This window comes from Eubalaena glacialis, chromosome 3 (genome assembly GCF_028564815.1).
Source record: "Eubalaena glacialis isolate mEubGla1 chromosome 3, mEubGla1.1.hap2.+ XY, whole genome shotgun sequence".
NCBI lineage: Eukaryota > Metazoa > Chordata > Mammalia > Artiodactyla > Balaenidae > Eubalaena > Eubalaena glacialis.
In genome coordinates this window covers 72,143,557-72,157,273 of record NC_083718.1, presented here as the reverse complement: position 1 = coordinate 72,157,273, position 13,717 = coordinate 72,143,557, and the positions used below count along the sequence as shown (strand labels likewise).

The following is a 13,717-nucleotide window of genomic DNA, read 5'->3' as shown; positions in this document are numbered from 1 at the left end:
ACCTCTATATATTTTTCAACTTTGTCCCCTCCTTTTCAACCCTCCCATCACGGTAACAGTTTAGAACATAGTGATTTTTTGCTAGACTACTGTGATAATCTTCTGAGATTTCTGCATCTGGTCATATATCTACCCTTCAGAATGCAGCAAGTGTCAGAAAATGATTCCAGGAAGCCTGGAAACTTGGTTGCATTCAATATGCAACAGAAGAAGGTGGGAGACATCCAGATAGAAGGAAGAGCATTCACAAAAAGTGAGTCTGGGTAAGTGGAACATGGAAACTGTCAGGCAAGTCAGAATGGCTGGAGTGTTGGATGAGGTGAGAGATGAGGTAAGGAAAGTATTAAGTGGTAAGATCATGAAGATCTTTGTGAGCTTCAAACTATAATTCCATTTCCTATTGATTCCCACATGCCAGACAAATCAAAAAACCTGCTGCCACAGACAATATTCAGAGGAAGAAGAAGAAGAAAAACAACTCTGAAAGAATCATTTATGCAACAATCATTGAAAGAATCATGTTCATACTTATTGCATGTGCCAACCTCCCCACTACAATGCCTGCTGAGTGGCAGTATGTTCAAAAACTGAATAATGCCCTGAAAGATTAAGAGTTCTGGAGCAGAGACTTTAATTAACCTCTCTTACTTTTTAAAGTCCCATCTCAAAAGCCACTTCATTCTTTCAACCTTTCTGCCTGAATCGTCTGCCACTAATTGAATGTTATGTCTCTCTTCCAGGCTCTCACAACCTTATATGGATCTCTTAGTTCTCACTCTTTTTCACTATGAATGTCTGACCATCATGTTGCTTGAATGTAAATTCTACAACCCAGACTTTATCTCAACTGTGACTAACTTAAAGTTCCCAAATTATTATGTTTATCTGTGTTTCTGAAGTGCCAAAAGGCACTGGTGTATAATAAAGAAGAAATGATAGTGGGAAGACAAAACCCACTCTTTACTTTTCTACCTTTAGATAGTTGCAATAAAGAAGAAACTTGAGAGCTCTAAAAATGGGATGTGGAAACCATGTTTGATTTTATGGCTACTTCCCATCCCTAAGGATCAGTAATCTAGACCTACACACATTTAAAACAGTTTTAGATGATACTCTGGAATTCTAAAACAAGCAACTGAAAGATCTCAGTAGCAACAGGTAGACACTTCCAGTATTACAGAAGTAGACACTCATTTAGGGTGTGACAGCAAGGAAGGATATACATATTAAATAGTGGATGTTGTCACTTACCTGTCGAATTGACATGGTACAGAGAATATACAGGAAGATGAAGGAACAGTCTGTGGTATCATCCCCCAGCAGATTTCGATGAGACAGTCCTTGGATGTAGGAAAGGGGGGTGAAAGGGAGCTTTGCCACCACTCTACCATCAAATCTAAAAAGGAAAAGACAAAGAACTGTTATTTTTGGAAGACAGACAAGCCTCTTAGTTCCAGAGAAGAATCTGGGATAGAAATAGAACTCTAAGTCCCTTGATCTCTAAAAAATAAAGAAAGGATGATATTCTAAAAAGGGACTTGAAGTATAAGGATGTAAGGAAGGGCCTAGATTTTTCCCATCAATCTTTTTCTAAACTAGTGATTCTTAATTTTTTCAGTACCAGGATCCTTTAACACTCTGAAAACTTATTGAGGACCCTAAAGAGGTTTTATTTAGAGGTTATATCTATCAGTATTACTGCTTTATAAATTAAAACAGAAATTTTAAACCATTTATCAAATCATTTAAAAGGTAACAATATTCAGTATGTTAACACAAGTATTTTTATGGAAAATATATTTTCCATACAGAAAAAGAATTTAGTGAGAAGAAAGGCTTTTTTTCCCCCAATCTCTTTAATGTTTTACTTAATAGAAAAATGTTGGATTCTCATAGCTGCTTCATTACTCAGGCTGTCGCAATATTACACACCCTATGAAGCCTCTGGAAAATTCCACTGTACATTCATGAGAGAAGGAGAGTGAAGAGGCAAATAACATCTTAGAATTATTACAACAATAATTTTTACCTGAAGGACCTCCTAAAAGTCTCACAGACCTCCAGGGATCCCCAAACCACACTTTGAGAACCACTGTTCTAAACCATGACACCAATAAGATTTTAAGAACCCTCTTTTCCAAGACTCAAAGATTCCCAGTATATACACATTAAACAGGATAAACACTTCTGGAGAGAAATTCATGGAATATACATAGCGGTGAATGAAAAATGGCATACATAATACTCTGAGATAACTTTTAACATACTTCTAATGTTTGAAAGTAATTCCTTTTACTTTTTCTAAAATAGGAAAGAAAAATGTTTTGAAAAGAGAAAATCTTAGAAAAAAGTAGAAGAAAATATGTATCAGTGTTTATTTTGAGGTGCTGGGGATATAAACTTCTTTTATACTTTTCTATGAATAAGCTGTACAGTCAGACAATATTGAGAATTATAAATTAATGTGATTAAGGATAGTGATACTTCATAATATTAGAAAAATATGACAGCATCAGTTACATTATCCAAATAAAGTCTTTAACTCCAGTTAAAATATCTAGAACATTCCCTCTTAGAAAAACATTTGGTATTTAGAATGTTTCTATAGAGGGAGAGGGAAAAGAGAGGTAGCATTACCATCTTTTTCGTTGGGGAAAAAAATCCCTAAATATCCATATTAACTATTGTGGTTATAAAGAGCTTCTTATACAGCTGAACTCCAAAGAATATAAATAGAATGAATTTGACATATTCTATACATATGTATGATTGTCCACTTACTATTTCCAACTGCTTTCCTAGTATATAGTTTGCACAGGGTAAGGGCTCAATCATGAACTGTTGTTACTTGGATATGACGAAAATATTTAAAGATCCGCTTGAAGTAGTTATTCTTATCTACTAACCTCACAAAAGCAAAAAAAAGTATTGTAATAACTTTTCCAGGAGGAGATATTCCCATTCACTCACAGGAAGTATTATACACAGTTGTTCCAATATTTCCTGGTTATATGCCGTATGCAGTATACTGTTCTACATACGCCACTCTACTCTCCATCTGTAGAGTTAAACTGTGAGGAGTAGGGCTGGAATAAATATAGCCCGAAATGTTTAGCCCTCTTATTGCTAACATACACACCCAACAAATTCATCTTATACAGTAATTTTATTCCTTGACATTTTTGACTTGAAATTGTAGCCAAAAAGAAAATCTTTTACAACTAATAAATGAATTCAGTAAAGTTTTGGGATGGAAATCAACATACAAAAATCAGTTGCATTTCACCAACAATGAACTATATGAAAAAATAAATAAAACAATCCTATCTACAATAGCATCAAAAACAATAAAATACTTAGGAATAAATTTAATCAAGGAGGTGAAAGATATATACACTGAAAATTATAAGACATTGATAAAGAAACTGAAGAAGACACAAATATATGGAAAGATATCCATGTTCATAGACTGGAAGAGTTAATATTGTTAAAATGTCCATACTATCCAAAGTCATCTACAGGGCTTCCCTGGTGGCACAGTGGTTAAGAATCCACCTGCCAATGCAGGGGACACAGGTACAAGCCCTGGTCTGGAAGATCCCACATGCCGTGGAGCAACTAAGCCCGTGTGCCACAACTACTGAGCCTGCGCTCTAGAGCCCACGAGCCACAACTACTGAGCCTGCATGCCACAATTACTGAAGCCTGCATGCCTAGAGCCCGTGCTCCACAACAAGAGAAGCCACCACAATGAGAAGCCTGCGCATCACAATGAAGAGTAGCCCCCGCTCCTTGCAACTAGAGGAAGCCCGTGCACAGGAAGACCCAAGGCAGCCAAAAATAAATAAATAAAATAAATAGATTTATTAAAAACAACAACAACAAAGTCATCTATAGATCCAATACAATCTCTAATCAAAACTCTACTTTTCACAAAAATAGAAACATCAATACTAAAACTCATATGGAACCACAAAAGATCTTGAATAGGCAAAGCAACCTTGAGAAAGCTGGAGGTATCAAACTTTCTGATTTCAAACTATGTTACAAAGCTATAGTAATCAAACCAATATATTACTGGCACAAAAATAGACATGCAGACCAATAGAATAGAATAGAGAGCCCAGAAATAAACCCAGTCAACTAATATCTGACAAGAGCCAGAAATGCTCAGTGGGGAAAAGGATAGCCTCTTCAATAAATGGTGCTGGGTAAACTGGATATTCACATGCAAAAGAATTACACTGGACCCCTATCATACACTACTCACAAAAATTAACTCAAAATGGATTAAGGACTTAAACATGAGACCTGAAACTGTAAAACTTATAGAAGAAAACATAGGGAAAAAAGCTCCTTGACATTGGTCTTGGCAATGATTTTTTTGGATATGACACCAAAAGCACAAGCAACAAAAATCAACAAATGTGACTACATCAAACTAAAAAGCTTCTGCACAGCAAAAGAAACAACAAAATGAAAAGGCAAACTATGAAATGGGAGAAAATATTTGCAGACTATATATCTGATAAGGGGTTAATATCCAAAATATATCAGGAATTCGTACAACTCAATAGCAAAACAGCCCCCCAAATAATCCAATTAAAAAGTGGGCAGAGGATCTGAATAGACATTTTTCCAAACAAGACATACAAATGGCCAAGAAGTACATGAAAAGGTGGTCAACGTTACTAACCATCAGGGAAATGCAAATCAAAACCACAATGAGATTTCACCTCATGCCTGTTACAATGACTATTATCAAAAGGACAAGAGATAACAAATGCTGGCAAGGATGTGGAGAAAAGGGAACCCCTGGGCACTATTGCTGGGAATGTAAATTGGTACAGCTACTATGAAAAACAATATGGATGTTCCTCAAAAAATTAAAAGTAGAACTACCATATGATCCAGAAATCCCATTTCTAGCTATTTAGCCAAAGGAATTGAAATAAACTATCTCAAAGAGATCTGTACTCCCATGTCATTGCAGTATTATTCATAATAACCAAGATATGGAAACAACCTAAGTGTCCACCGACAGATGAATGGATAAAGAAAATGTGATATATATACTGTATACAAGTCTGACAGAGAAAGACAAATACTGTATGACATCACTTATATGTGGAATCTAAAAAAGCTGAACTCATGGAAACAGAGAATTAGATTGGTGGTTGCCAGAGGACAGGGGTTGAAGGAAATGGGGAGATGCTGGTCAAAGGGTACAAACTTCCAGTTTTAAGATGAATAAGCTCTGGGCTTCTAATGTACAGCACAGTAATTATAGCTAATACTGTATTATATGCTTGAAAGTTAAGAGAGTAAGTCTTAATTGTTCTCACCGCCACCACAACAAAATGATATTTATGTGAGATGAAGGATTTGCTAACTGAACTTACTGTGGTAATCATTTTGCAATATGTATGTGTATCAAATTATCACTCTGTACACCTTAAACGTACACAATGTTCTATATTATATGTCATTATATATCTCAATAAAGCTGGAAAAAAGCTTTAAAAGAAAAAGGAGAGAGAAAACCTTTCATGTCCTATAAGTGAGTTATTCATTTATGTGAAACTGAACATTTAGTACGAATGAGACCTTAAACCAGCCACAAATATGAAGAAAAAAAACCCTCCAAATTAATTTTTCCAGGAGATTAGAGGCTTGCCATAGGAATAGCTAAGAATAGATACCATTACTGGTGTGTAGCCTAATAATGAAAAGAGTTAGGGAGAGAAAGAAAAGGGTGCAAAGAGAGAGATAGCTTACAATAGGTCAATTATTTCTTTAAGTGAACTTACTCTCTGCAGTTCCAGAGGGCAGGACCACTGCTCATGAGCAGAAGAACAAGCAGGCATATTTTGGTCCAGTAAAAGGAACCACTTTCAAACTCTAAATACTACTCGGTAAAACTATATTATCTCAGAAACCATCAAGCTCCTCATCGTTGAAAATGATTAAAAATAATGGAAAATTATCTGCTAGAGGTATTATTGGAGGGATTTCCGTATTGACACAGAAGTAATGTGTTAAATGACTTTTAACATCACTTCTAATTCTAAGATTTAATGTTTCAGCTTTATGGAAAAGATCCAGAAGAGAAGTCAAAGACAAATAAATAGCTGAATTTTGTGCCTCTTGTTGCTGCTCTGGCAATCTGGGAGCTCAAGTCCTTCCCATCTTAGTCTAACTTGAGGCTTTTTTCTTATCAACAATTTTAAGACTAAAATAGATATTAGAGATAATGTATTCCATTCTATAATAAACAGATGATCAAGGTGAAACTAAGAGAAATTATATGAAAAATGAATAGTGATTGTTCAATACAATCAAAATATGTACTAGACTCTGTAATAATTGACACCCACATTAATTTTGTTTAGAACTGCTGAGGGATGGTGGGGTTTTTTTTTTCTATATGTTTTTTTTCCTTTTTTTCCCATTTAAATTTAAAATTCATACATACAAATATGATTAAATTTTGATTAAATTATTATTTGCTAATATTTTTAATGAAAAGAAAAAGAAAGGGGTGCATTCGGTTTCAATCCCAGCTATTGTCTGGACTGTCATGTCACATGAACAATGACGTTTTATCTGAGGATATGAAGATAGCATTGAATCCTATAGACTGGATATTCTGAACATCAGATCTGAAACGTCTGCTTTTCAATATATGTGAAATAAAACTTGGAATTCGTTCACCAAAAAAAAAAAAAAATGTACTAGACTTTTAATTTCACATACCAGCTTATAAAAATAGAGATACATTCTTTAACTTCTAGGTGCTCACAGTCCTAGACATAAGAAATATGTATATATTTAAATAGATTAAATATATATGTTTATATATATTTAAATATATATATTTATATATATATATATATATATTTAAATTTCTGGGCTGGGCACAAAGACCAGAAAAAAAACATGAATACCATTCGGCAACCATGCTCCTTGGTATCTATCCAAAGGAGTTGAAAACATGTTCACAAAAAAACCTGCACACAGATGTTTATGGAAGCATTATTCATAATTGCCAACTGATGAACCTACAATGGCACCTCATTATCACCCAAAGTCCATAGTTTACATTAGGGTTCACTCTTGGGTTTTAATAAATGTATAGCAACATGTATCACCATTAAGTATCACACAGAATAGTTTTACACTAAAAAATCCTCTGTGCTCTGCTTATTCATCCCTCCCTCACACCTAATCCCTGGCAACCACTGACCTTTTTACTGTCTCCAGAGCTTTGCCCTTTCTAGAATGTCATATAGTTGTAATCATATAGTACGTAGCCTTTTCAGGTTGATTTCTTTCACTTAGTAATATGCATTTAAGGTTTCTCCATGTCTTTGCATGGCCAATAGCCCATTTCTTTTTGGCAATGAATAACATTCCACTGTCTGGATGTTCCACAGTTTACCCGTTTACCAACTGAAGAACATCTTGGTTGCTTCCAAGTTTTGGCAATTATCAAGCTGCAATAAACATCTATGTGCAAGTTTCTGTGTGGACATAAGTTTTCAACTCATTTGGGTTCACTTTCACTTTTTATTCTACATTACTCTATACTGTTTGAATTTTTTAGAAGTACTTGTGTATTACTAGTATAAGAAAATTCTTTTTCTTTTTAAACTTTGGTTCTGATGCACATTCCTGGTTAAGATCTACTGCATAAGCTTTGGGAAGCTACCTGATATATCATAAACTAGTCATTTCAAATCATCAGGGAAAATATATTATTTGTTCCCTACCTGGTATTAACAATAGCTAAGTACTTGGTAAAGTTGGAAACTGACCACCAAAAAAAATTACAGATGAAACAAAATTTAAATATAAAAAATAAAAAGTAGAAAAAAATTTATATAATCTGGTATGAGAAAGGCACTATTTATATAACAGAAAAGAGTTAACAGATTTGACATAAAAATTAACATTGTCCATATATCTCAAAAAGAGAGCTTAATAGTCTCAATAAATAAAAAATTCTTATAAAAAGAAAATAAGGGAAAGAACACGAACTAGAAATTTAGAAATAGATAAACATAATAAGTATATGAAAAGATGCTACATCTCACAAGAAATGCAAATTTTAAAAGAAATATTATTGTTTAGCTATTAGATTTGCAAATATTAAACAGATACATAATTCCCAGTAATGACAAATATATGAAGAAAGAACCACTCACAAGTACTGAGGGCAATAATTGAAAATATAAATTAATAAAAACCTTTCTAGGGGAATTCCCTGGCAGTCCAGTGGTTAAGACTCCGCACTTCCACCGCACGGGGTCGCGGGTTCGATCCCTGGTCGGGGAAACTAAGATCCCGCATGCTGTGCGGCAAGGCCAAAAAGAAAAAATTTCACCTAAGCAATACTGCTAGGATATGCCTGAGGAAAAAATAAGTATACACTGGTGTACATACTACCTGTGAAAATTCTGTGTGAAGATTAATAGAAGATTATATAAGTTAGGGGACATCCATTCAATGGAATACTGACAGACATTAAAAATGATTATGCAAGATGGGACTTCCCTAGTGGCACAGTGGTTAAGACTCTGCCCTCCCAATGCAGGGGGTCTGGGTTTGATCCCTGGTCAGGGAACTAGATCCCACATGCATGCTGCAACTAAGAGTTCGCATGCCACAACCAAGGAGCCCACGAGCCACAACTAAGACCTGGTGCCACCAAATAAATAAATAAATAATTTTAAAAATCCTAGCCTGCATGCAGCAATGAAGACCCAACGCAGCCAAAAAAATAAAAATAAAAAAATAAATTTTAAAAAAATTAAAAAAAATTAAAATCCTCTAAAAATGATTATGCAAGAGTTACACATACTGTATTTAAAAAATTATCACAGGTAACTATAGCAGGTTACAAAACAACCATTTTGGGGTATAAAAATTAATACATACAAATATTAAATGTTTGTATACAGAGAGAAGAAGTACAGATCTTGAAAGGACACACACTCATTTGAGGAAGGCAGAGTGATCTTTACTTTATATTTTATACATTTATATATTATTGGAATTTTTCCAGTAAGAATTTATTACTTCAATGATTACAGAAAAAAATGTAATAAAAGGTTCCACCTGAGGGGAAAAATATGGCATTGTGAGAAAAATATATTTGAATCAGATGCCCCTCCCAGAGAGCAGCCATTCATACCACGATATGTTCACAAATAACATTAAGAAAGGGAACCACATGAATATAAGGCAGCATTACCACTGGTAGAAATGGCCACCATTCTTTCTTCCTTTTCTTTTTTTTAAAATTCAGGTATAGGTGATTTACAATATTACATAAGTTTCCGGTGTACAACATAGTGATTCGCAGTTTTTAAAGATTATACTCCATTTAGAGTTATTATAAAATATTGGCTATATTCCCCACAGTTCTTTCTTAATCAGCCTATTTCGTTAGAACCCACCTGTACATAAGACTAAGGAATAAAATCAAATGCTGAACTTCAAGCAAAGCAGTGATTCAAATTTATTGTAGGTATCACACAATAAAGCCAAGACCAATAAGAATAGCTATACACACACACACCACTAACCTATAAAAATATTATTTTAAAAATCAGAAGTATGAGAAAAATAAGACGTTAAGCATCAAATTTTTAAAATATAGATGAGTACTTAGCTAGCTCTATACTGTCCAGAATGTGACAAATTAAAGAATATTTGAGTATTTGAGTTGTACCAATGAAGCTTACTAGTTAACTACAAAATCTTTCAGTGTTTGGTTTGCCTGGTAATCCACGGTGATATATACCCAAGAAATGAGAGAAAGCATAGCAGTGAAAAAAGAATACTGAGTTTAGAGTTATAAGTTAGAAATTATGAGACTTCTAGAGACCTTGGGCAAGTTATTTAACCTTCCAAAGGTCCTTTTCAGCACTAAAGGTCTATGATTTTAGTAATCACTAGTTAAGTGGAAATTCTGTATTAAAATCATTTTGGACATTCCCTTTGGTGCCTCACCTAAGTAAAAATAACCACTCCCTTTCTCCCCCCTACTATATTTCACACACACACACACACATCTATTGTAACATCCATCAATGTATTGATTTGTTTGTCCTTTCTTTCCATAAAATTTTGATATTACTGAGGGCAGGGAACACACCTTATTTGTTATATTCTGATACCTAGCACAATGCCTGGCACAAAGTAGGCCCTTGACAGGTGGGAAGAGAAGAACAGACCGGAGGTGGGGTGGGGGGTGGGTACAAGGAGAGAAAGAGACAGACAGGTAGAAATGAAGCAGGGGAGGAAGAGTAGGAGAAAGGGAAGAAAAAGAGTGAGTGAGGAAAATGCGTGGTAGTTCAGGTGAGCTCTGAAAGGTAATAAATGACAGCTTGTCATCTCTGGATATTTTCCCAGCTTCTGTCAAAAGCAGTCCCACAATTACTCAGGCCTGCTATATGCTAGTTTAGACAATAGTAACCTACCTTATCATTAAACAAGATTATAGTTGTTAAGACTCTATTTTAAGAGTCAAAACATCTCTGTACGACTACCTTCATTTTGAAGCAGTTTGTTAGTAAGGAACTTAAAAACCCAGGAGACATATTAAATTCTTTTTAGAGGACCCATAAAACCTTAGTCTTTGCCTTACACATAAGATATCCTCAATATTAAGACGGTGAAAAAGTTATAATTGTATTCCATCAAAATTAAATTTCCCTTGATTTTGATAACTGGATTGAGGTTAAGTAAGAGAATGTCCATGTTCTTAGGAAATACACACTTGAGTAGTTATGGGCAAAGGGGCATGAAGCCTACAACAAACTCTTGAATGATTCAGAAAAATATACAAATAATGTATGAATGAGTACATATATGATATGGAGAAACAGAGAAAAAAAGAAAGCAAATGAGGGAAAATGTTAACAATTGTGAATCTGGTTAATCAATGTACTATTCTTGTAACTCTTCTGTAAATTTGAAATATCAAAATATTACCAAAAAAGTTAATTGTTCACATATACACACACATAGAGCAATATTTAGATAAAACCATATAAAAGGCTACTCACATAGAATTAAACATTCCCATTAGGGCAGTAAAACAAAAGCCAATTGCAAACATGGATTTCATTCGAACCTGGAAGGAAACCAACGAATTGTTATTTTACACTAGAGAAAAAGTACCACTAAAGGACATCCCAAAAGTTTTGGTTTCATGTCATTTTTAAAAGATGCTCCTTGGCAAAAAGCTGTTTATTGGCTAACCCACCCTCCACCTCCAAGGCCTCTTCTCCTTGCCAGCTTCTGATGAATAGTATTGGGGTGGCCATATGACCCAACTCTGGCCAATGAGATGTAAGTACCAACCAGAACTTTTAAAAGGGACAAACTTGGCTAGCATCCCTTTAGGCCTTTTGCCCATACTTCTTGCCTGGAATGAAGAACATAATGCCTGACAGTAAAGCACCATCAAACAACCAAATGACCATAAGCTAAGGAAGGTTAACCTGAGTCCTTAGTGACATTACTATGCTGCCACAGCAGCCCAGGACTACCAACCTCTGTACCTCTTGAGCAAGTGAAAAAAATTTTATATGTTTAAGCCATTATTAAGCATTTTGTTTCTTGTAGCTAACTTCTTTCTTGATTACATGTGCCATAAAAGTATAAACAAATAAAAGATCATAAAGATATAAGATTAACAGTTTATCAGCAATTTTTATCTCTTCTTTCTGCAGTTTCCAAATTTGGTCTCATGAACATGTAATAATTGCGACAACAGAAAAGCTATTTTCAAAAAAATGCACTTCTAAATTATGATCTTTCTTAATAAGAATTTCAAGAAACAGAAGATAAAATAATATAGCAAAGGTCTCTTGGTAAGCAAAAGACAACTGTTGCACAGTTTAGATGTCCTGCGTTGAATATACAGAAATTAAGCTGAAAAATAAGTCAAGCCATATAATTAGCCTACCTGCACCTCAGAAAGACATGCTTGAACTCTACTCTTTATAAATAATGAGTAAATGGCTAATAAAGTCACTTTTCCTTACACTTTATGATATGATATGATCTGACCCTCAGATCAAAAGGCCTCTTAAAGAATAAAGGCCACAATAAAGGCCATCTAGGATGCTCCAACTCCTATTTGGGATTACCAGGTCACCATAAAGCCAAAGATTCAGCAATAACATGAGGAAGAAAAAGAAAATAAGCTACTTCATTTGAAAACATAAGGGGGAAGCTAATAAAAACTGTGTGAAAGGGACAAATTATGACTTCGAGAGAGCCTAAAAAAAAAGCTATTCATATTACTAACACGAAGCTTCAGCCCAGTAGCATATTTTCACTTCTATCTGGTCCAGGAACAACCATGATATTATTTATACCCTGCATAACTATAAATTTCTGAAAAGGTAAGTGCAGTGTACTGGATGAAAATCAGGGTCTTTTGCTGAAAAACATGTGGTTTATCATGAAGTTATATTTAGGACTCTTACCATTGATAGATCCCTGTTATTATTCTTCAGTTTCTCTTCTTGCCGCTCTGCAAAGAATTAATGAACTGGTTAATATACACAGCGCTGAGCGCAAAGCAGATGTTAAACTGTCACTGCCTGATGACTATAATAGCACTTCTGTCTCAGTATCACTTAATAAGATAAGCTGAATACATGGAATACTGTATACTTTGTACTAACAGAAAATTCAAATGCATCAGGGCACCAAAATAGTTCAAATTAAATAAATAAAAATATTTAAAGTTTAATTTAAACTTTAAGTGTCTGAACTCTGTACATTAAGATATACTCTTGGGCTTCCCTGGTGGCGCAGTGGTTGAGAATCTGCTTGCCAATGCAGGGGACACGGGTTCGAGCCCTGGTCTGGGAAGATCCCACATGCCGCGGAGCAACTGGGCCTGTGAGCCGCAATTACTGAGCCTGCGCGTCTGGAGCCTGTGCTCCGCAACAAGAGAGGCCGCGATAGTGAGAGGCCCGCGCACCGCGATGAAGAGTGGCCCCCGCTTGCCACAACCAGAGAAAGCCCTCGCACAGAAACGAAGACCCAACAAGGCAAAAATAAATTTAAAAAAAAAAAAAAAAAGATATACTCTTACTTTACATCAAAAGGAAGTATAACCATAATGACTGTACTTAGGTTTCAAGTATTAATTCCCCATCTGTTATGATTTTTTCCCCCTCTTTCAGTTTCTTTAAGAGAGCATGGAGTCTAAAAATTAAAAGCCAATTAAGATGAATTTAAGATTCAGGTTCTTTCATATTACAGTCAAATCAATCTAAAAATAAGCATAGTTTCATAGTTAAGTCACTTGGAAAGCTAGGAAATTTGACATATATTTCAAGAAAATTGTTATATACACAGAACCTAAACCGCTAAAGAAGTCTCAGCTGTACATTAATGACCTTATTTACTGTATTCCATCAACGTAAGGGACTTTATTGTACTAAAGAAGAAATTGAGGCCCAGCAAAGGAGAGGTGACTTCTCAGAGACCACACAGGTATTTTATGCCAAAGCCAGGATGAGGATCCAAGTTTCCCAACTCCCAACCCAATGATCTCTATATATACTATGCTACTGCTTTCTTTGATTATGCATTTTTATCACCAGGATCAATTTATTCAACAAATACTTATTGATTACCTACTAAATACCGAGCACTTTTCTGAGCACTAGGGATAAATGAATGA

At 34.9% G+C, this 13,717-nt stretch overlaps 1 protein-coding gene across 1 annotated transcript in view; it reads right to left on the bottom strand.

Annotated features, from left to right (window-relative positions):
- TMCO1 (transmembrane and coiled-coil domains 1) overlaps positions 1–13,717 on the bottom strand; it is a 60,945-nt gene that overhangs the window by 21,264 nt on the left and 25,964 nt on the right. The window contains exons 4-6 of the mRNA XM_061185780.1: positions 12,507–12,553; positions 11,076–11,143; positions 1,252–1,396 (exon numbers count right to left, since the gene is read on the bottom strand). Of these exons, the coding sequence (XP_061041763.1) occupies positions 1,252–1,396; positions 11,076–11,143; positions 12,507–12,553 (260 nt within the window). The remainder of the gene's footprint in view (positions 1–1,251; positions 1,397–11,075; positions 11,144–12,506; positions 12,554–13,717) is intronic.